Consider the following 23,598-nt stretch of genomic DNA (forward strand, 5'->3'; position numbering starts at 1 on the left):
AGGCGGGCCGAGCGCGGCGGGGCCAATGGGGCAGGGAGAGGGCTCGCCGGCCACGCCGCTCACTCTCCCGGAGGCTTGCGCTCCGCCCTACCCGGGTTTAAAGCCCCACGGGCGGCTGGTGGCGGCGCCGCGAGCGCCTAGTGGCGCGAGGAGATGCAAGAGTGCGCTCGCAGTCGACAACATGCGCCCCGCGCCCGCGCTGGTCCTGGCCGCTCTCTGCCTGCTAGCGCTGCCCGCCGCCGCCGCCGCCGCCTACTTCGGGTCAGTGCCCGTCGCATCCCCGCTCTCCGCGTGCCTGGTACCGGCTCCAGTCCCTGCGAGGCCCCGAACTCAGCCCTTTGCCCAGACAGGACCCCGATCGCCTTGCGGACGCACTTTGCGCCCCGATCTTTATCCCTGGCTCTCTGAGCTTAGACCTCACCTCCTTTCCCGAATCCAAGTCTGGGTCCCCTGCCCCACCCGGTTTCTCAGCCTGGCGGCTGTCAGACTCCAGCCTAATCCCTGTTCGCGCCTGGGATCCTTTCCTGATACCCCCAGTACGCCCTGTCCCTGCCGGTCCAAGTGTGGGCTCGGGCTCCCGTGTCCTTTTCGGATACTTTCTCTGTGCCCCGCCTGTCCCCATCCTGGGCTCGGTCCAGCCACACTCCTAGCCTGAGATTTCTGTATCCTTCACTTTCTCCCCGCAGATCTGGGACCTGGACACCTGGCTGGGTGGAGGGATTGGTGGGTAGGGGTGGGGGGAGGAGTGGGCGCTGAGATTTTTGCTGATCCAAGGACGTGGGAGATCCCGGCACTTCAGGACAGTTCTCTGAGAAAATGCAATCAAATTAAACCCCAAGCAGGAGTGGAGATGTGAATTCTAGGGTTCATGGCAAAGAGAGGGAAAGAGGCCCATTTGGGGGTGTACATGGCTAAGAAAATGGTTACAGTTTGTGGTAACAACTGGGAAGTGGGGCAGGAACCTGAGGGAGATGGTCGGAAGGAAGAAGTAAAATGGCATTTGTCTGCAAATGTCATCCCTGAACCTGAATTGCAGATACTTGGTGAGAACTGGACTGGCCGTGATGGCAGGGATCATAGATTTTAAAATTACCTTCCTGACCTCCACCCAAAACAGGTTCCAAATACTAAATTTTAAACTTAGCCTTTTTCTGACTGCTTCACCCCTAGTCAGGCAAAGCTCGTAGTCTGAGCGCAGCAAGCAACAGGCCCGAGGCTGCTCTCGGGAAGCCACCACAGAGGGCATGTGAGGGTTCTAGGGGCAACCTCACAGGCTGGAATAAGGACTGCAGGTTAATTTCCAGGTCACGACCCCTGGCTAAAATGTGCCTGGGCTATAAGCAACAACCTCCCCTGAAATACATGGGGAGGGATTGTCAATCCCAACCCTAGTGCAGACCCTAGTTAATGATGACCAGAGAAGACTACCCAGTTGCTGGGGACTCAGTATCTCCTTTTGATCCATCCCCAGAGCATCAGGAAAGAACATCCCTCGGTGGGCATGACTGAAGGGAGAGGACTCAAGCTCCGAGTTCAGTCCTGCCACTTTCAGGGTTTTGTGCCACTGACTGCCTCGCTTAATGACTCTGCTCCTTAGTGCCTGGTCTGTAGAATGTGGATAGCAGTTCCTGGTTCAGCGCTTATGCGGTTCATAGAATAGTGGGGCTAGCATGCAATAAACATCCAACTAATGCTATTGAGGATGCTGATATAGGAAGCCAAGAGGGTTCCAGGTATCCGAGACCTGACAGTCTCTGAGGGATGGAGGAGGAAGTGACCGCAACCATTTCCATGACCGTTTTGTTTCCTTGGGTTTTTGGTTGGAGGCAGGAGTGAAGGTCAGAGAAGGTAGGAGGAGAGGGGGTCCCAAGAGGCCTGGGCCACCCTGGCTGGTGTTTTGAAAGGGAACAAATTTGGGGGCAGGGGAGCAAGGGACAGCCTTAAAAATAAGAGGGGAGATGGTTAGTCATGTCTAGAGACAGACTGCAGGGGTGAGTAGCCGAACCCCTCCTTGGTAGAGCTGAAAGGCACCCGCAAGCCTCATGCTGTCAAATGTTTGGGCCCGGGGAATGGGTAGACCCCATGGGGGGGGGCAAACTCTCTTGTGACTTAGTCGGACAGGTTTCCTAGCTTCCCATCAGCATTTGCTCCTCTGGTGTCCGTCATCCACACTCTAGTGAGACTGTAGAGCAATGTGCCTATCCGTCCTTAGGTCAGTCGCCTTTGAAGCCTCATTTCTAAGTATAACATGAAATACCGTCTTTTATTTCCTGATGAAAGGAGGCTCAGCAATGAGGAGAGCAGGTGACAGCAATTTTGGTCCCAGTCATTTTGGGGTCTTCGCAGCCAAAGACTTCAGAGTGAGGAGTGACCAACCCCCTGCTTCAAAAAGGTCACCTGTTATCCCCATTTTTCAGATCAAGTGTCCCCCTCCCAAGCCACAGGGAGCAAGCAGTGGCTTTTTTGCTGCCTGTAGCCCGCTTCAGTGGTGGCAATAGTGACGTAACAAAGCTGAGGAGAAGTCTATAAATTATTTTTGCACAAAGCCCCTACTCTCATAGGACCCTCAAAGCAATTCCTCGGTAGGTAGAAAACAGCCAGAAAGTCCAGAGAAGTCGCCTGGTGTCATACAGCCAATTAGGGACAGGATAGAAACCGGGCCCTACCTCACGTTCGTTCTTTGTCTTGTATAGGGGACAGTCTCATAAGCTGTCATCATTGTGTGATGTCCCAAGGGCACAGCATCTGCAGAGGTTGGGGGTTGGAAAGTGGCCTCCCTCTCCTGCTTGGTGACTTTTCTCAGACCCTCTCGGCCACACATTTCTCAAAGTGATGCAGACAGGGTTCTGTGGCCTTCTAACCTGTCAGGTGGACTCTCACAGGATAACAATAGGACAGGAGGTGGCTGAAATACCAAGGACAAGCCTGCACTGAGCACTTAGTGCCTAGTAGAGACCCTGTTGGACCTTCATTGCCCAAGCTGGACACCTGCCTTGAAGATGGGCGTTAGTATCAGTGATAGCCCAGAGAGTTAAAACATTTGCCTAGAATCACGCAGTCAGCAGCAGGCAAGGCTGGGATTCAGACCTGGGACTCGAAAGCTTGTGCTTTCGCAGCCTTTTCTGTCTGTCCCTAGAGAAGAAAGGAACTCCACCAGTACAGAGGCCACACACTTGCAAAGGACTGCTGAAGTCAACTATGTTTTAGAAAGCTGCATCTACAGGGCTGGGAGATGGCTCATCAGTAAGGCATTTGCCTCACAAGCATGAGTTCGAATCCCCAGCACTCATGTAAAAAAGTTACATGTGGTGGCATGTCTCAGCGCTGGGGTGGCTGAGACAGGAGGATCCCTGGGACTCACTGAGCAGCTAATCTAGCCTAATTGATGAGCTCCAGCCCAGTGGAGGATCTTATCTCAAAGATGGACAGCGTCATCGAGGTTGATACCCTTGGTCGTCCGTCCCTCTGGCCCTCTGTAGATGTATGTATACACACTGGAGCAATGTCTGATGATAAAGACTACAGGAGTAAATAGGGTGATTGGATGTAGCATGTGCACAGACCGTCACATAAGCTGTGCCTGTTTGTCAACACCATTAGGAACCCCTGAGCTTCCAGATCTGTCAGGGTGAGGAGACCTGGGAGCTCCAGGTGTTAAGGACTCTGTAGACAAGAGACTTGATCAAATGACACATCACAGACATCTCAGAGTCAGGACAGACTTGGCCTCTGAGCTCTGGCCTACTCTCTGTTGTCACAGCACCGTGGAAGAGCCCAGATGACTGGCCAGCAGTGGGCCAGCTCACCCGGCCTTTTCTCTGCGTGACTGTTCAGGCGCTGCCCTTGTGGGTTCATGGAAGAAACAAAACATCACCTGTATTTTCCCCAAGTTCTCCTTACATGTAATATGCCACATTCATTTTAAGAACACTGTCTAGGTCTTTCAAACGGATACACCTTTATAATTTCTTTGAGTTGACCATGATTATTATACATTTGTAGATACCGTTTGTTGATATTTATCTGTGTTGCTACATATTTCAGTAGCTCTTTCCTCTTTATTCCTGAGTAACATTCTTTTTGTTTTATTTTTCAAGACATGGTTTCTCTGTGTAGCCCTGGCTGTCCCAGAACTCATTCTGTAGACCAGGCTGGCCCTTGAACTCACAGAGATCCGCCTGCCTCTGCCTCCTGAGTGCTGGGATTAAAGGCGCGCGCCACCCCCACCTGGCTCCTGAGGTGTATTCTATTATTTGGATATACCACATTTTTTTAATTCCATAATTAATGAACATCTGAGTTCGTTCTAGTTTGCAACTGTTCCTCAGAAAGCTGGTGTGAGCACCCATGAGCACCTCTTTTGTGGACATATATGTCCATGTCTCTTCGGTAACTGTCCGGGGGACTGAATTGTTGGGTCACCTACTAGGTGTATGTTTAATTTATAGGGAATGGCCAAACGGTTTCCAACTTGGCTATGCCATTTACACAGGAATATCTGAGCATTTCAGTTGCTCCATGCAGCTAGCCCTCTTCTACCTTAATTGTTGCTGTTTTATTAGGTGTGGACTAGTATCTCATTGTGGCTTTAATTTGTATTGTCCCATTGGTGAATGTTGTGTTGGATATTTTTTTCATATGGTCATTAGAATATCTTTTCTGGAGGATGTTGTCTTTTTATTAATCAACTCTAGGCTTTCTTTACATATTTTGGACACAAGTCCTTTGTTAAAAAGCATTGGCAATATTTTACCTGATTTTGGTTTGATACTTCTAAAGAGCAGAAGTTTGAGGGAGGATTAGAAGAACAGGCTTGTGATTCCTGCTACTCAGGCTAATGCAGTGGACACAAGTTCAAGGCCTGACGGAAGAACTTAGTGAGACCTTGTCTCAAAAAGAGAACTGGGATCTAGCTTAAGTGTTAGAGCACTTGCCTAGGATATGAGAATTCCTATGTTTGATCCCCAGAAAAAGAAAAAGGTGGCGCGGGGGAGGGGTGGTATCAGGACAGACAGAGATTTTGAATTTTGATGACATTCCACGCACTGTCTACTTTTGCTTGTATGCCTTTTCCCCATGTCTTCTTCTGGATGCTCCGCAGACTCCACTTTCACACGTAAGTCTGTGAATTTGGATGCATGATGTGAGGTGGAGACCCAGGTACACTGCTTCCCACACGGCAGCTTTAGAGCAAGTCAGAGACAAAGCGCCACAGATGCCTTCACTTTGTCCTGCTTTTCAAAAGCTGCTCTGGCTGCCCAGGTCCTTTGTGTTCCCACGTAGACTTTAGCATCAGCTTGTCAGCATCCGCACAAAAGCCTGCTGGGAGTTTGATTGTGACTGGACTGAATCTAGAAACCAAGTCACAGAAGACATAGACTGCTTCCTCAACAACCCATGTCTGTCTACGCAGGGCTTTGTAAATTGCCCTCAAAGCTATTTTTTAGTTCCCAGTGTATAGCTCTTTTGCAACATTCTTTATGGGGGAGACAGGGATGTGGGGTTAAGGTGGGGTCTCAGGAGCCTAGACTGGCTCCAAACTCATGATATTCCTAAGCCTGCTGTTAAAATACTGGTCCTTTACTCCCAACCCCCCTACCCCCACCCCCCAATGCTGGCTTTGCAGGCTTGCACTACCACACCTGGTTAGGTCTCACAAATAATGTTAAAATAATGTTAAAGTGTCTTCCATATTTAGATAACGTCAGTTTTCATTTACTCCCATACTTTTAGAAATGGGAACCGAGTCCTGAGTAAGACAGGGTAAGAGGGGAAAGGTAAAGGAAACCCTGCAGCCGTGGAGTGATGGACTAAAGGCAGGCTCCCTGATAGCAATCACTGCGTCCTTGGGAAGGACTTCAGGTCGCCTGCCCCTGCCCAAGGCAAGTGCTTTAGCCTCTAGCTCTGGGTCAAACCAGTCACCTCAGCGAATGGTGGTAGCTTTTCTGAGAGAAGTGGACTGGGGGAAGGGAGCCCGAGCATGCATCCTCTCCTGCTGGAATCATCTAAGCATGAGATATTAGTGCCTTTGGGAGTTGGCTGGTCTCAGGAAATGTGCCAAATCATCAACTAGGGCTCCTCCTATGCTGGTAGCGACCTGAGCAAGACGAGAATAACCAAAGTTCGGCTCTAGTACAGTGTTTCTCCACCTATGGAGCACAGCCCCTTTATGATGAACTCTTAAAAGGGTCACCCAAGACCATCAGAAAACACAGACATTTACATTACAGTTCATAACAGTAGCAAAATTAGAGTTATGAAGTAGCAATGAAGATAATTTTATGGTTGAGGGTTACCACAGCATGAGGAACAAGGGTCACAGCACGAGGAAGGTTGAGTACAGCCACTCACTGGGCTAGCTGGATGTGGTGGCGCACACCTTTGCTCTCAGTACTTGGAGGCAGAAACAGACAGATCTCTGTGGGTTCAAGGCCAGTTTGGTCTGCACAGTTAATTCTAGGCCAGCCAGGGTGACTGGACTCTGGGCCACACAGATCAGAGTTCAAATCCTCCACTGAGACTTACTAAATGACACAGAACAAGTCAGCCATTTTGACATCAGAATGGAAAATGGGCTAATTTTCTCTCTCAGGGTTGTTGTGAGGGTTAAATTACTGCACACTGGGTGTGACTCAATGGTAGAGCACTTGTCAAGAGCATAGGCAAGGACCTGGGTTCCGTTCCCCTGCGATGCCTACCTTCAGACATGCATATAAAGTATTAAAATGTCACCTACACCCCATACCTTACAGAAAGCACGTGACAAGTCTAATGGACTGCCTCACATCCCGCTAAGGATTTTTTCTGGGCACATCTGTTCCTTCCTGTTTGCATCTTTCTCCCAACTGTCCTATAACTGGGAGCAAAGCGAATTTTCCCAAGCTCGCCACTTTCTGTGCAAGACGCCACTTTGTCGTTGTGATACCCCAGGAGGCTGGTGCTGACATGTTGTCGTCTTATACCGCCAACTGGAGAAAGCATACACAGGCCAAGGGCTCGTCCAGAGTTGCACAGCGAGCCGCTAGCTGTGCCAACATTGAACTCTACCTGGTTTGTGAGAATTCTGAGTGACCTCTTTGCCTCTGCCTTGTTCTTCCCGCTCCACCGGGGTCTGTCTGTACCCAGCAGCTGGGGCCCACTGCTGCTAAGTCTTTTATTTTCATATACGCAGTGCCTCCTGCATGGCGTGTCCTCAACTCTTACCCAAGTTTTCCTGTGCTCACTTCTCTAGTTTTCTCAAGCTCCCTGCGGTTAGAGCTGTCTTAGGGTCCTGTTGTTAGCTGGGTCCTGTCCTTCTAGCCTTTGATGTCACCCCTGTCCTGTGGTGAATGTCTCAGTGGACAGTGTTCATTTTCTCCTGCTGGCCCTCCCCTTCCCTTGTGCCCCTTCTATGCCCACTGCAAGTTCTCTTCTGCAGATCCTTGGCTCCTTGCACTTCACACACACTTGTGCCATTCCCTGACCTCCCTCTGTCAGCACGGGATGTGAAGAAGGGGAGAGGGGATGCCACTCAAGCTCCTGGAGTCGACCACTGTGGGCATTTCATGGGCAGTAGGGATGGACTGGAGAAAAATGAGCTCTTAGGTCAGGTGGTTGCCTCTATCTGGGACCCCTCATTAGAGAGATGAAGACTGAATGAGCCAGGATAGACTTAGAAGGGAAAGAAGAGAGGGTCTGCTTTGACATCACAATAGCTTCCAGGCCAGGTATGGTTTGCAATTCAAACTGCCTCTGGGCTTAGAGAGGTCATATGGTGTTCTTGCTCCCACAGAACGCAGCACCTAGAGACAGACGCTTGGTTAATTTTCTTGGAGAACATTAATAGGTTGGGATAAACAAAAACCATAACACTTTTTGGGTTGAACTCTGAGTGGGTAAGTTCATCCCCATTGTGCCAAAGCCCTGGGGTTCACTGAGCCTTCCGGAGCTTGGATTACTGATAAAGGTTTGTGACCCCATGGTACCATGTCACCATGAGAGGTTGTGCAAGCTGCATTTAAAGAAACATAGGTCATTTTCTCAGCTGGTCCTCAGCTGGTTTAGGAGGGAGCTCAAGCATATCTCAACCCCAAGATATGAAGTTCAGAGGGACCTGGCCTAGCTCTTTGAGGTGTTACAGGGACTGAGTAGCTAGAACCAGATGACCCTGAAGTCTGGTGTTGGGAAGAGGGTACAGAAATAATCATGGTGAGTGTGGGGGAGGGTATGGCGACAGACAGGCTCCTGCAGAGCCCTGCTCCTTCCCAATATCTTCCCTAGAGATTTGCATTTGTTTGGAGAGGGTGGCCCTGCAGCCAGTGAGCAAGACTATGGGGGAAGCCATCAGAGTGAGTCCTGGGGAAGCTGAGGGGGAGCATGAACTACACTGAACAACAGGGGCTGATCTAGCCAGCAGGCATCTGAGGAGCATCTCTCCCGGGGGAATGGTGAGCTAGTGGTAGCCACTAAGGTTCCAAGAAATCATGCCAACCTCCACCAAAGAGTTCACCTACGACTTGGAGAAATGGTGCAGCCAACCATGTAGAACAGAAGGCATTATATGTGTGAAGGTGGCAAAAGACAAAGATGAGGAGAAGGGACTGTCAGACGAGGACTTCCTGGAGGAGGCCCAGGTACCACCCAGTGCTCCAGCGTCACCTCTCTCACTTCCTGCATTACTGACTTCAGTGTTTTCAAAGTCAGTGGCTAGAAACGTTTCTAGGAGACATGAAGGCTTTGAACCCAGGAAAAGACCTTGCCGGCAGGAGTGGCAGCATGAAAAGGGGGGTGGGGGCCTGGCAGGAGGATGGGAAGAGGCTATCCCAGCCTGGACTGAGGGGAGCAACCCTCTGCTTCAATCCTGCTGGGGTCAGAACAAGCCAAGGTGGGAAGCTCTTGGGGTCCTACTCTACTCCCAAGAGAGCATCTTGGACTCCCCCAACTCTCCAGGCTGCCCTGGGCTACTCTTGCTCTGCTTGAGTATTTAGGGGTGGCTATCTGGCAGGGTGTGGGTGCCTCTCCTCTCCTTGGAGAAGAGGGAAGAGAGTAGTAGCTGTAGCCATCCCTGGTACCCACAGGAGGAAAGTGACAGCTCTATCTGAGCCCTTGCCAACAGACAACAGACTGTTGTTGACCCAGAGTGAGCATGCATGGGCATGGATCTCTACCTGTGGGGAGAGGGTGCCTTTCAGAGTCAGGGAATACTCTGGAGCTTGCCAGGCTAGTAAGCTGGTTAACATCCCCTAGCTGAGTCCCTCAGCCTAGGAACCAGGATCCCACAGTTAGGGTAGAGCCGGGGGAAGAGAATGTACTCCTTGCCCCCACCCCTCCACAGCACCCACCCTGTGTGTCGATGATGCCTGCTCTTCCCAGAGTTACTTGGGGCCTGTGTGCCCAAGAAACTGGGGGAGCTTGTCTTCAGAGCTAAGCTAAAGACTGAATTTATTCTCTCTCTCTCTGTGTCTCTGTCTCTGTCTGTCTGTCTCTGTCTCTGTCTCTGTCTGTCTCTCTCTGTCTCTGTCTCTGTCTCTCTCTCTCTCTTTCTCTCTCTCTCCCCGTCTTTCTACCTCCTTCCCTCCCTCCCTCTCCTTCTCTTCCTCCTCCCCTTTCATTTCTCTCTCTACCTACAAAGCTTAGTTCTGACTTTCTGGTGCTGCACTCTCCTACTTTAATCTGAAGAGAGAGACAGGCCCCTTCTACTGAAGCCTTATTCTGACTTGCAGCTGAGAAGACTGAATTGAGACTGAATTTCAGACCAGGAAAATGCCTTCTAAAGGGAGAGTCTTCCTCTCCCTAATCAAGGTCCCGTTTCCCAGTCTTCCCAGCTATCCAGAAGGCTTGGGGAAAGTGCAGAGAGGCCCCTTCCCAAACATCCAGCACCTCAGGCACTGGCCGGCTGGTTTTGCTTCCTAGAAACCTTCTTATGACTAGGCAGAAACTTCCAGGACATGTGGACCACAGCCCACCCCTGCCATGGTCACCCTGGATGATAAATCTTATGTGAATTCCATGGGCATCAGACTTTCCTTTTCCATCGGCTTCTGTAAAATTCCCAGGAGTCACTTGGGCAAAACCTTTGGTCCAGATGAGATGTCTTCTGACATGTCATATCCCAGGGATGTCGTCTGTATCCAGCCAATGCCCTGGGAGATTCTTGTAATTCCAGATGTTCAGAGGCCAAGACTCCCTCTGCACAGGACTGGCTTTGGAGACCCTCTATGGCCACTTTGCCACCTGAATGATGCCTGCCAGGAACAAAGACCTCCCGTCCCAGCTTCTGCCTGTGCAGAGGGAGGGGCAGGTTGTGGGAGTGTTTCCTCTGCAGATGTTGGACCCGCGGCTCTAAATCAGGAGACTGTAGAGATGTAAAATGCTATTTGTAAGGCTGGCTGCCACTGCCCACTCAGCTCCTCCAGCAGCTCCCTAATGCCGTACTCAGCTCACAGCTTGGGAGACAGGAAGTGTGGAGACAAAGCCCACAGCTGGGCCAGGCTCTTTTCTCTCTGAGGAGGGACCAGAGGTGGGAACCAGCGACATGAGTTCCAAGTAGGAGGCTGTGGCCAGCTCCATGCCCTAGGGCTATGCTTCTGGGCTAAGAGGTTAAAGTTATGGAGAAAGTAGGGCATGGAGCCAGGGAGAGATGTAGCAAGTGGACCTGTGCCTGTTGGTGGGCCCTTCGTGAAGGATGCTTGGTGAATGAAGGAATGAGACGTCAGGGCAGGAAAGACCAGGAAGCTGTAGCATAGGTGGGAAGAGTAGCCACCAATCAAATCAGGCTTTGAAGTACAGATGTCTTCATGAGGGAATTTGTAAGCTGACCCAGGAGCCTCAGAAAAGGGGATCCAAAGATGAAGATGTCCAGGAGGGCATGGCAAAGTTGGGGTGAGAAGCCCGAGGTGGCTATTGGACACACTCTCTTTTAAGAAGGACTGGCCAGTGTCCAGGCAGGTACTGCCCCCATGGAACTGCCCCCTGCTGGAGAGAGGAGACAGAAGGAGGGATAGTGTGTGCACAGGTGTGGGAGTGTACACATGGGTGTGGGAGTATGCAGAGGCTCAGACAGAGCCAGGATGGGGCCCCGAGATGCTCAAGATGAAAGCACAAAGGGAGCACTGACCATGCAAATGGCCCTACAGCGGAAGCCATTATCAGGAGCATCTAATGGGGCTCTGCAGGGCTGTGGCCAAGGCCCCAGGCAGTTCAGGCTCTCCTGTTTCTTAGCAGCAGCCTGCACTTGGCACAGGCCCTGGTACCAGGCTCAGCCCCTTGTCCCTCCAGCCAGGAGTCCAGATACCCCAGCGTTAATCTAATGCCATGGGTATCACCTGCCTCTCCCCATCCCACCTAGCCACCCACATGCTGGGACAGCCTCTACTGGAACCTACAGATCATCTGGAGCAGAAACAGCTGGAAGAACAGCTGTCTTCCCTAGCCTGGAATGTTTCTGCCTCCCACTGCAGCTGGCAAGATGAACCCGGCCAAGGTCAGGCTGTCACCTAGACAGAGTGCAGCTAAGCTACTTTTTCTTCCTCAGGCAGCCAGGCTGATTCAAAGCTTTCTTCTTTTTCTGATGCCTTGGACTGTTAGAAGTCTAGATGACTCTTTAGTCCAACCAAATTCCCTCTAGGTTGTGGGCCTCTGGAAGGCAGGACCGTGTCCTTATATTCAGCACCACGTATACAGATGGAACACGTACCTAGAGCTGACTGTGTGCCGGGGACCATTCTAGGAACTCCCCCGACACTAGCTAGCATGATCTCATCAGCAATCCTGAGAAGCAGAGACTGCAGCTGTCTTCATCTCATAGGCCAGGTACCCAGAGGCACAGGGCCTTGCCAGTGTGTATACTTGCTTATGAAATGAAATAAGCCCAGGGATCACATCCCTGAGGTCACCTTCCAATGAGAGAAAAGTCTGGGACATGACTACTCAGGGCAGAATGGTTTGGGGGACATGAGGTCCCGCAGTTCTCCACATTGGAGTATTGGTTAGTGTTCTGCTTCTTTTGGGTGGTGTTGAGTGGCCCCTGGGGTTCACGAATAGCTTTCCATTGCTTCCTGAAGGGGCATCATGACGGGGCAGCTTTAACCAAACCTGTGGTTGGGAAAGGAAGAGCCAACAGTGGACAGAGATTTGGGGAGAGAAGCAGTTGGTCTTGCCTAAGAGTCAACGCCAGAGGCTGTCTCATCCTCTGGGCTTCTTATCTATCACCAGCAGGAGTACTGGGGACCATGGACCCAGGCTGGGACCCAAGGGACACAGCACACTGGCAATGAAGAGAATAAAGCTGGTCACATAGGCTGTTGTTTTATAAGGAAAAGGAGACGTCAGGAGTCGAGATGGCGTTAGGAGACAGGAGTGGGGAGCCTCGTTGGGCTAGAGAACAGGTTGTGTCCCAGTGGCCCAAGGTCATGGAGTCAGGCAGAAGTCCTAAGGAACTGCTGTCCCCACTGTGCTAAAGGCTACTTAGCAAGCCCATAAGCTCCACCTCCTCTGTCATCTTGATCCTGGTCACAGGTGGCATGGTGACCTGTGTGTGAGTTTCTGATTGGCAGAGAGCAGACCCCTTTAGTCTTCTGTTCTTTGGTTGTCCGTTTCGCTCCCGAGTGTCTCAACTAACATGCAGCTGATAGGAAGGTGGGGTCCTTGAACTTGGGGTGCCAGATATCATACCAGCTGGCCACTAAAAAGGCTATATCATCTGCAGTGTTCAGAATTCTTGTGAGTTGGATGAACCTTCCATGTCTGATGTGTTTATCTAATTATTTTTTATCAATAAAAAACTGAGAGCCAGATATCAGGGTAAGAACCTGAATGATTAGAGAGGCAGCGGAGAAGACACCAGTGGCCTCTTATCTCTTCCGTTCCTCCATCCGAAAGGCTGAGATCCTGTCTCCTATCTGTACTCAGTCCTCCAAAACCTCTATGGCTAATTTTGGTCAGCTAGTGACTAGCTCTGCCCTCTGACTCAAAGCAAATTTTATTGTCGGAATGCAATTAAGAATATCACATAGCCGGGCGGTGGTGGCGCACGCCTTTAATCCCAGCACTCGGGAGGCAGAGGCAGGCGGATCTCTGAGTTCGAGGCCAGCCTGGTCTACAAGAGCTAGTTCCAGGACAGGCTCCAAAGCTACAGGGAAACCCTGTCTCGAAAAACCAAAAAAAAAAAAAAAAAAGAATATCACACAACACACATCAGGTGCCATGGGACAGGTGAGCAGAGGGGACCTCACTAGGCCTGGTAAGGAAATAGCCAAATTCTCCACTTGCTGTGGTGGTGCTGTTTCTTCAAAGGGACTATTTTCCAAACTGCAACAAAGAAAGCATATAAAAATGATACTGAGCCCTAGGAGCCCTCCTAGGACCTATGGGAACCACATGACAATTCTGGGGAACCCTTTCTGAGAACAGCTCTGGTTAGACTGGGGCCCGGTGGGGCCCGAGGCCTCTATGTGCTTGGCTGCCTTTCCTGACCATTAATCGCTACTAAGTGTCATTACCGCTAATAAAGTTAACGGACTTTATACCGGGCTTCTGGAGTCATCAATCTCGGGGCCTATTACATGAAATTAGAAGGGCGGGAGCCTCTTGCTGAGTAGGAGAGTGTTTTCAGGGCCACAAACGCAGCCTGGAGAATTCTGATTCTACAGCCAGGCACAATATGTGATAACAAAGGACAATGACCTTAGGGAGACCAAGCAACTCCCAGCTATGACTCTCCAGTGTAAGCGTGTCAGGCAAGAGCAGGGCGATCCTTGGGAAGACTCTGGGGTCCAAGCCAGAGGTATTTCCTGCATCCTCCCTTGTACTCTCTCCTCTGCCACGCTCAGAGCACTTGATTCCTTCGTTCTCCTCGGCTCAGCTTCCTCTGTTTCTTTTCTGGGTCTCAGGCTCAGCAATGCAAGGAGAGAAAGGAAGAGAAAGCAAGAGTGTGCTCTCATTATCCAAATTCTAAATCCCCAGAGAACAGGCTGATTGGTTCAGCTAGGGTCATCAGTTCATCGCTGATCCAACCAGTAGACGAGAGCAACTCAGTTCGAGGCCAGCCCGGTCATGTGAAACACAGTTGTGGACGGGGGTCGTAGGGCAACCATGATAGAAGGAATGAGTGGCAGAAAACCCAATCATGTGTCCATAATCTTTTGAAGTCCTCAGTACTAGGTACTCAGAAAGTGGCATGTGTATATGTATATGTACCACAACAATATAATGAATATTATATACTATAGAATATAATAGTATCATAATGGTAAAATAATATCTATTCTTTTAATTAACTTTTCAAATATTGATAATCAAACCTAGCTCGTGGTAGGTAAGCACTTTACCACAGAGCTGAGATATATGCTGGTCTTACAACTTGTTCTGTGGTTTAGGATGACTATGGACCATGACCAGATTAAAAATGTTTTTGCTCAGCGTGGTGGTGGTGCACACCTTTGATCCCAGCAATCGGGAGGCAGAGGCAGGCGGATCTCTGAGTTCAAGGCCAGCCTAGTTTTCTGAGTGAGAGCAAGTTCTACAACAACCAGAACTACACAGAAAATCTATCCTGGAACAACAACAACAACAACAAAAAAAAGACCCAGGACTAAATCTAGGCAAACATCCTATCAACTGGGCTGCATTCCTAGACCTAACTCTGTGGTGGTGTGTGTGTGTGTGTGTGTGTGTGTGTGTGTGTGTGTGACTGCATATTTGTGTGTGGGGGCAAATGTATATTGTAGCATGGCGGTCAGAAGACAACCTTGGGCCGTGGTTTGCCTTCCACCATGTTTGAGACAGGGTCTCTTTGTTATTTGCTGCTGTGTGTGCCATGCTAACTGGCTATACTATTCTGCCTTCACTTCCCATTTCACTGTAAGGAACACTGAGGTTACAGACGCTTGCTACCATGCCTGGCTTTACATGGATTCAGGAGATTTGAAATCAGGCCCTCATCTTTCCATGGCAAACACTGTTACTCCCTGAGTCACTTCCCAGCCCTCCAGTATTATTATTATTTTTAATGAATATGAAACATGCTTTAAAGGATGTTTAGCCCAATTGGCCAAAATGCCCATTCTTACCGTTTTCTTCTTTGGTATGTCAATCTGCTTCTACAAGCGAAGCCCCAATTTCTGAAACACGAATTGTGTGAGCCAGCTATCCCTCACCCAGCCCCTGGTGTGGAGAAGAGAAACTTTTGAAGGCTGCGTGACCTGTGTTCCCAGTAGCCCCGGAGCTGCCGTCCACACTGGAAACCTCGCCAGCAGGACCTGACCTCAGGCTCTGCTTCTTGCCTACCCAGGGTCAAGCTCTGAGGGTTTCCTGCCAGGCTGCAGGGAGGGGTCTGGGTATAGGCCTGGTGGACTGGAAACTTACCCATTTGCCCCCTGCCTGATTAATGTTTAACGGGCCCCTGCCCTCACCGCGTCTGGGAGGGGAACCGGGTACAGGCTGGGCTTGGGGGACCGATAGCATCTGTCTGTGCTCAATGTTTCGGAGATACGCTCCACACCGGGTTGGGCGCACCTGATAGACTTGGAATCTACAGGGGCACCTGGGACCTCGCCAGAACCCCCACCTTCCAGTGAGGCTCCCTATTTCTCAAGCAGACAGAGAGGCTGTGGCATCTGGCCAAATGGCCTGGCTGAGGCAGGCGATTCCAGCAGTAGAGCCAATGCCCTGGATTCTGTGGGATAAGGACCTCTCTGATTCCACAGGGCTTGGCCACAGGACTTACCTTAGTGGCACACGAACAAAGGTGACAAGTGCCACATCCAGTGGAAAAGTTGATAGCCCCCATCTGGTCCCGCCTTTGCTCTTTTACCCTGGCTGAGAGGCTACCGTTTGAAGAAGGGAGCTGCTCTCTCTAGCTTAGGTCTGAAAATGATGTGTGTTCCACCCACATGGTGTGCACCAGGGTGGGGCCAACGAACATCCATCCCTGTCGTAGGGAGAGAGGTTCAGGGAGATGGATCACAGCTTGCCAGCAACCAGTCATGCCTACCATCTAAGCCACATGTCACCTTCACATCAGGGCAAAGGGAGACACTGCCTACTTAGAGTACAAGGCACCTTGTAAGGGGAGAGAAGGAAGTGCCAGCCAGCAGGAAGGCAAGCCTGTCTGGCTAGCCTGTGCTTTCTATGCCATCCCCACAGCAGCCCTGGGAGGCTAGGGTGTTAGTGTTTATGTATGCCAAGGAGGGAGCCACGGCTTCAAGGTTGCAGCTAGGACATGGCAGGGTTAGGCTTAGAATCTGGCAGCTTGACTCTAGGATCCATGACTTTGGATATAGGTCATGAAGTCTGGGATTTGAGACTCCCTCCGTCCCTCTCTTCCTTCCTCCCTCCAACTCCCTTTTCCTTTTCCCAAGCTTCTATTTGTACCAGGCACGAAATGGCCAGATGGTTGATGAACTACCTAGGATCCGGGAAACAAGCTAGACTGTCATGGGCTTCCTTGGTCAGCAATATAACACAAGGGACAGAGGGATACAGGGGCCTTGGCTGGTGTTCAGCCTGCACTCCCTGTACTTAACCCTGGTAGCAAGGTGGCACTCCCCTCCAGGAAGTGAGTAACGCCACACAGCACATCTCCCATACTTGCCCGAGCACAGCAGCCACCCAGGAGAGGTGGCAAAAGCACAGCTTTCCAGGCCCTGCTCCAAAGCTGTAGAAACAGAACACTCAAGTGCAAGACTTGGAAATCTGTGTTTGTCCGGAACAGATCTTGCTGTGTAGTCCAGGCTGGCCCTGCACACATAGCATCCTCTTGCCTTAGATCCCCAAATGCAGGGATTGCAGGCATGCACCATCACACTCAGCCTGGCTCTGTGTGGCCAGGCACTTGGGATGACTTTCCCAATCGGGCAAGCTGAACGAGGATAGACAAGAACAGACTAGAATCCAGAGAACTTGGGTTTGCGATTCCACACCAGTCCTTGCTACATAAAGTATTTTGGTCTTCTACTCTAAGATGGGGGCATCACCCCTATGGGAACGGCATGCCATCCCAGGGGGTAAAAAATGAAGACAGCCGCTTTCCATCCCTGCAGGGTGGACTTTTGCCCTCCACAGGCAGGAACCCCAAGCTTACCATCTCCTTTTTCATCCTCTCCAGTCTGACAGGACGTGATGTCCTGACACCCTTCCCAGGCCCGGGCACAGCAGCAGCCCCGGCACAGGCTGGTGCCCACCTGAAGCAGTGTGACCTGCTGAAGCTGTCCCGGCGGCAGAAGCAGCTCTGCAGGAGGGAGCCTGGCCTGGCTGAGACCCTGAGGGATGCCGCACATCTGGGGCTGCTGGAATGTCAATTCCAGTTCAGGCAGGAGCGTTGGAACTGCAGCCTGGAGGGGAGGACTGGCCTGCTCCAGAGAGGTGGGGAGGACGGCAGGGAGAACTTGGAGGGAGGAGGACAGGGAAAGCAAGCGCGAATGGAGGGAGAAAGAGGGCTGGCCGGAGGTTAATGGGGTGGTGAGCCGGTTAGGCCCAGGCCTTATTGTGCTGACTACCTGGGCACAGTCTCAAGTGAGAAGAGACCTGGGGGAGTTAGTAAGGTCTGCTGAAGGTCAGTGGTTTGGGGGACAGAGGAACAAAGATGACACAAGAGAGGAAAGGACACAGCATTCCTGGAAGAGACGACAGAGGAGGTGGGTGGTCCCAACCACCTACTAAGTGATCCAAATGTGCAAGTCATGCGGATTCCTTTGTCCACACGCTCATCTGTCGCCCTTCATCACAGCTGTCCATGCGTCATTCCCCCCTCCCCTTCCCACCTGATTCCCCCTTCCTCCTCATCCTCCTCCCGCCCCATCATCTATCAGCTGAGCATCCGCAGAAGCGCCAGTGAGCCAGGCACTATGCAAGGGGCCAGAGGCACAGGCTGAATGTGACCCAGCTGCCCTTGGAAAGTGCACCTTCTAGAAAGAGAAAATGGGTCACAGTATGACTCCATTGCCATGTGGAAGGGACACAGATGCTTTTTGTGGTTGTTATTCATTTTGGGAGACTAGGGCTCTGTAGCCCAGGCTGGCCTGGAACTCACTATGTGACTTCTTCCAAACGCTCAGCAATCGTCCTGTCTCAATCTCCCAAGTGCTGGAACTGTAGGTGTGAGCCACTCACCTCGCTTGGATCCACCGTGGGGGGCAGTTTTAGAAAAATGCAGTGACGGCCACACGGACAGCCCTGCCCCCTGCCCCACGCCAGCGGCTCTCTATGGCAGGGAGGGTCTGAGATGCAGCTAGCAGGCCACTTCCCTTTCTTTTCAACTCTTACCAATGTCCCAGATACACTGAGAGCAGAAGACTGGGGGAGGCATGTTTGGGGCCCCTTCCAAATGTGTGAGCACAGTTGTTCCAATACTGGGTAGATGTCAGATAGGACCCCCCGTTCTGTCCTTGGGGGCAGAGGACACTTGAGAGACATTAGACAGCTCAGAAACCCATTGAAACAGGCTGTCCAGCTCGTCACATAAGCACAGGATGACTGTTTAGCTTTAGCTTGGTCCTGCCCAGGTGCCCACATCAATTTTTGCTTAAGCTACTGAGATTAGCAGCCCGGCCCTGCTGCCCTCTGAGAGCCGGGCACACGTTCCAGAGTAAGTTTGGAGGCTGTTTAAGGGGCAGCTTTCGGCCTGAGTCCAAAAGGCAGGTAACAGGAAGGCCTCACACAGCTGTGTCCTTAGGTTCCCACTCCCTCACCCTACCCACCATCCACCCCACCCCACTCCTCCCTTCAAAGGGCTGCAGACGGCTTCTGAGCTTCCTCTCCTCCTGCACAGGCTTCAAGGAAACAGCCTTCCTGTACGCAATGTCTGCAGCTGCCCTCACGCATGCGCTGGCCCGGGCCTGCAGTGCTGGGCGCATGGAGCGTTGCACCTGCGATGACTCCCCGGGCCTGGAAAGCAGGCAGGCCTGGCAGTGGGGCGTGTGTGGTGACAACCTGAAGTACAGCACCAAGTTCCTAAGCAACTTCCTGGGCCCCAAGAGAGGAAGCAAGGACCTCCGGGCCCGAGCCGATGCCCACAACACTCATGTGGGCATCAAGGTGAGTGCCATACCAGGCAGGGTGCAGAGGCAGGGAGCAAGATCCATGGGAGGCCAACACCCTACCCTCAGCATACATATGTCCGAGGATGAACTTCAGACCCCTGTCAGTGAACCGCCTCTGAACATTGCTGGGCACCAAGGGCACAAACCCCTAGACAGCAATCATAGTGGATCCAGTCTTCGCTGGCACCACACCTTAATAAAACAGGAAAGGGAATCCCCAGTCCAACAACAAAGCCAGCATCATGTGATGACTTCAATACAACAACCACCAGGCCTCCTCCATTTTGTATGTAGAGGAGAGAGGAAGCCCAGAGGGGAGGGACTTAGCTGAGGTCACACAGCTACGAGAGAACTGAGAGCAAGGATTCTCTAGGTCTGCAGGAGTGAGAAGGCAGGAAGGGACCAGAGCTTTAGTTCTATTAGGACACTGGCCTGCTGCGTTCAGTTGTGCCGGCTGTACACCGCACAAGAACTCTGGGCCAGTGGAGACGCTGTTGGCCGAGATCTGGCCGGTACTGCCTTTGCCCAGGAGTGCACCGCCTAGGGGAAGGGAAGCCTTGAAGGTCTCAGGTCGCAGTGATTAGTCCCATTTGTCGCCTTCACGTGAGCGCCTTCACGTGAGCCTTCCTGAGCCTTCCTGCCTCTTTCATTCGCCGCCACTCCTTGTCGGAACTGGCGTGGCGGGACAGACTGAGAGCACTGACAGGTCTCCATCCTGCCTTTCTCCGCAGGCTGTGAAAAGTGGCCTAAGAACAACCTGTAAGTGCCACGGCGTGTCGGGCTCCTGTGCCGTGCGCACCTGCTGGAAGCAGCTTTCCCCATTTCGCGAGACTGGCTCGGTGCTGAAGCTACGCTATGACACGGCTGTCAAGGTATCCAGTGCCACCAACGAGGCTTTGGGCCGTCTGGAGCTATGGGCACCCGCTAAGCCAGGTGGGCCTGCCAAGGGCCTGGCACCTCGCCCGGGGGACCTGGTCTACATGGAAGATTCTCCCAGTTTCTGTCGGCCTAGCAAGTACTCTCCGGGCACGGCAGGCCGAGTGTGTTCTCGGGACACGAGCTGCAGCAGCCTGTGCTGCGGGCGAGGCTATGACACCCAGAGCCGCATGGTGGCTTTCTCCTGCCACTGCCAGGTGCAGTGGTGCTGCCATGTGGAGTGCCAGCAGTGTGCACAGCAGGAGCTGGTATATACCTGCAAGCGCTAGGCCTCCACCAGAGTGTGCCCCTCATCTCTCTTCCCCCAACAGATCGTTGGCCCGCCTTCTACCTTCCTCACCGTTCAGCAGAGAGAAACAAAGCCCTGCCTCTGAGTCCCAGGATCGCCAACCTGGCTGAGGACTTGGGACAGAACAGACTGAGAAGAGAGGGGAATCTATGAGGACCAGGGTAGGGCATGAGCGATGCTATGCCGGAAGAGAGAAACAGCTTCCTGTCTCAAGGCCAATAAAAGTTGGGAGGATATGGAAGAGGAAGGCAGAGCCGGCTGGAGGGGGAAGCATTCAGCTGAGCATGGCCAACCTGTTATGACCCCACTCTGATGGCAGGGAGCTCTGGGTGTCACATGCCTGCCCTGGTTGTGGAGGGGGACACTTTGCACACTGAAGACTATTCAGGATGTTTATTGGGAGCAAGGAAAGCTTTTTAGGCTTGGGTGGCTCAGGTCACAGAGCTTGTGTACCCTAAAGTCTTATGTCCTGGCCCTCGGGGCTGCCTCCTTGTGTTCTTGTCTTGAAAGCCGAGTCCCCCACAGCCATTCAGCTCTGCTCAACGAGACCCCCTAATGCTCATAAGAAGGGCAGTGCTGGAGCCAGTCTCCACAGTGGGACTCAGATAATGCAACCAAGGTTCAGTTCGGGAGACAGTGACCCTTTCTCTTTTCCTTGGTGGTCAAAGGAACCTTTAATCACAGCCCAGAGGAGGAGAGGCAGTGTCTTGATGCCTGGACGAGATATGGCAGGCTCTGTATTGAAACACCACCCTGGAGAGTGTTCTACCAATTCCCTGTGGCCGGGCTCTCCCTGAGCTGCGAGGCCCATCCATACTAGTAACACAGAAGAATGATTCACCCCTAAGCCACTTGTCTGCTTACTTCCCTGCTCGCACACTGCTTGTTCAGGCTTTTGCCCTGGCTAAGTCTTTGCTAACCCTCCTCTTCAGTGGTCCTATTCCTTTACTAATGGCTCCTTCACTTGGGCTCCTACCAGAGGAGCAGATTGACTGCTGATGGATCAAGTAGGCATTTTTAATGTCCCCTACCAAGGTCCTCTGTGAAAGCAGTGCCCAGGTACAGGCCCACACAGATGCCCAAACATAGCCTGGCCAGGGTCAGGCTTCTGGTGGAGCATTGTGTATCTCTCCATCCCAGGACAAGGGCCTCACTGGGGTCACTGCTGGAGGCTGTATGCTTCCCCAGAGCAGGGCCGAGGCCAACCAGGAGGAAGTGACCTCCTTTGGAAAGCCTTTGACCACTGGGCCTGCTGTGCTGCACCCCCCTGTGAGTTTCCTTCCTCCCTGAACCCTGTCAGGGTTACCACCCCTCTACAGGAACAGGAAGCTTCAGAATCAGTGGGTGCTCAGCGAACATCACCCACAGCAGCTCCAGGAAGGAGGCTCTAGGGGTCAGAAGGGGCCACCCTATCTTCAGTGGCCCAGGGTAGCATGAGAAGGCTGGAAGGATCTCTGATGGCAGAAGCTCCAGGGAAGAGCCACCATGACCTGAGACCCGTCCCTGGAACAACTCTTCTGACTGAAGAAGCCCGCTGACAGCCTACAGGGGGAAGTAGACTGAGAGCTGGTTTTCTATCTTTCTACTGAAGATTGACTTGTTCTTTGGTAACCTGAGGCACCCTTCTCCTCTGTGACCCCTACTCCTGCTCTGCCTGGAGGCTACACAGGCAGGAAGGGAGCCTGAAACAACTTGGGGACCAGAGCATTCTGATCTACAACTATACCACCTGTGCCCTGACTCTATGGTCAGGGGGGCTGGGGGTGATGAAGCGTCAAAGCTGGACTTGAACTAGGCTGTGGTTGGTCACTAAAACTGATACCCTAGGGCACCCTCAATCTGGCCCTCTCCCTCCTTTTCCTTTATTTCTCCATGGCCCCCTTTCTTCTTCTTCCCCCCTAAAATCCCACCATCGTCATGCTGGGGCCCCTTAGACTGGAACTTTAAGGGAGACGTTCACAGGGTATTTCTGCCTACCTCATACGTATAGTTTTTAGAAAATAATTTATATAGCTAAGATATATGGGAAAGTATTTATGTTATTTATATAGCTTCTCTATTTCTTGGTCACCATATGTGGGGTTCACGTGTTTACCCAGAAGCCTCTAGGGAAATACAACTGCGTCTGCCAGGGGCACTCGTGGAACTGGATGCCAGGTAGCTGAGAGAGGTCACAGCTGCTGTGTCACACGGAAGTCTGTCTCGGAGCCTGGGAGCACACGTCCCTCCTGAGCCTGAGCAGGAGCTCTCTTGTGAAGTCTGCAGATTCTATTCTCCGCCTCTGGGCCCCAGGGGTCTTTCTGCTCCGTCCAAAGGGTGTTGTTCACAAAGGACAAAAAGGATGGGCACTTTCCATTTTTAGAAACGCTTCTATCTTTACTCTCCCTTGATTTCCCCATTTTTCCTATGAGGTTATATGAAATGAGGCCAAACCACTGCACCCATTTTCCAGATTTGGCCCAGAGGTGGAGGTCTGTGCTTAAAGTCACATGAAAGAGAACCGTGGGTGAATATTGACTTGAACACGCCCAAGGAATTGGGGGGAGTGGACCTACTCTGAGAGCCAAAGCCATCAGTCTCAATCTGAGCCTAGGAACTAAGGGAGGTCCTCGTGGCGTGTGACCCTGGCCTTTCCCCCTGGACGGCATGCTAGTTTCTGCAGCAAGCTGAATCTCATGTCTCAGGACTGGGGCTTCCTGAGATGTCTGGAGAGACAAAGACCCCATGGAGGTCATTTGGGGGTCCTGCAGCCCACATCACCCAAGATGACCAGGCTATAGCATCCAGCCCCTCCCAGCCCATGGCTGAGTTTTGTTTTCTCTTTGAGGTTTTCCCTTTACCAATGAGCTGTTTCCGGCTGGATTTCTGACTTTTTTCTTCGAGAATCAGTGACACTGGCAAATGGGATTGGCATCCTGACTGACAGCATGCACGGGGACCCCAGCTGGCCCAGTGTCCCCTGCCCTTCCCCAAGTCATTCACGCTATCATCTGGCTTTCATGGGCATACAGAACCTGTCACCTGGTCTAGATAAAGCCAGCTGTTCCGGTACCCTCTGCCGCCTGGCGGACGGATGACGGCATAGACTGTGCCAGCCCTAAAGATCAGGTCTTACTCCCCAGTGTCTTCTCTCAACAACCGTGAACTTCTGGGACTTCCCATCTGAGCACATATGAGAACCACAATGGAAGTCCTTGGTTAAGGGCTGTTACACATCCGTTCCGCCTCCTAGTGATGGATGCCAGGGAGACACTTGGGTGGTAGGGTGCCACAGTGCTCAAGAGCCAGTCCCGGTCTCATGGGGCTGACATGCTGGAGCGAAGAAAGCCAACAAACCAATAAACTATGCACCGGTTA

General features: G+C 52.0%; 1 protein-coding gene across 1 annotated transcript; it reads left to right on the forward strand.

Annotated features, from left to right (window-relative positions):
• Positions 1–140: 140 nt before the first annotated feature.
• On the forward strand, positions 141–23,598 carry Wnt9b (Wnt family member 9B). Its single transcript, XM_038327894.1, has 4 exons — positions 141–261; positions 17,084–17,340; positions 18,746–19,011; positions 19,748–23,598. The coding sequence occupies exons 1-4, from the start codon at positions 182–184 to the stop codon at positions 20,219–20,221; spliced, it is 1,077 nt and encodes a 358-aa protein (XP_038183822.1). The 5' UTR covers positions 141–181; the 3' UTR covers positions 20,222–23,598.

This window comes from Arvicola amphibius, chromosome 4 (assembly GCF_903992535.2).
Source record: "Arvicola amphibius chromosome 4, mArvAmp1.2, whole genome shotgun sequence".
In the NCBI taxonomy this organism is placed as follows: domain Eukaryota; kingdom Metazoa; phylum Chordata; class Mammalia; order Rodentia; family Cricetidae; genus Arvicola; species Arvicola amphibius.

What these genes read in the sequence shown, in the direction of transcription:
- Wnt9b (XM_038327894.1), top strand. Translation starts at nt 182, where the DNA reads ATGCGCCCCGCGCCCGCGCTGGTCCTGGCCGCTCTCTGCCTGCTAGCG. An exon ending in GCCGCCGCCGCCTACTTCGG is followed by an intron (nt 262 to 17,083) that starts GTCAGTGCCCGT and finishes CATCCTCTCCAG; the next exon opens with TCTGACAGGACGTGATGTCC. An exon ending in GACTGGCCTGCTCCAGAGAG is followed by an intron (nt 17,341 to 18,745) that starts GTGGGGAGGACG and finishes CCTCCTGCACAG; the next exon opens with GCTTCAAGGAAACAGCCTTC.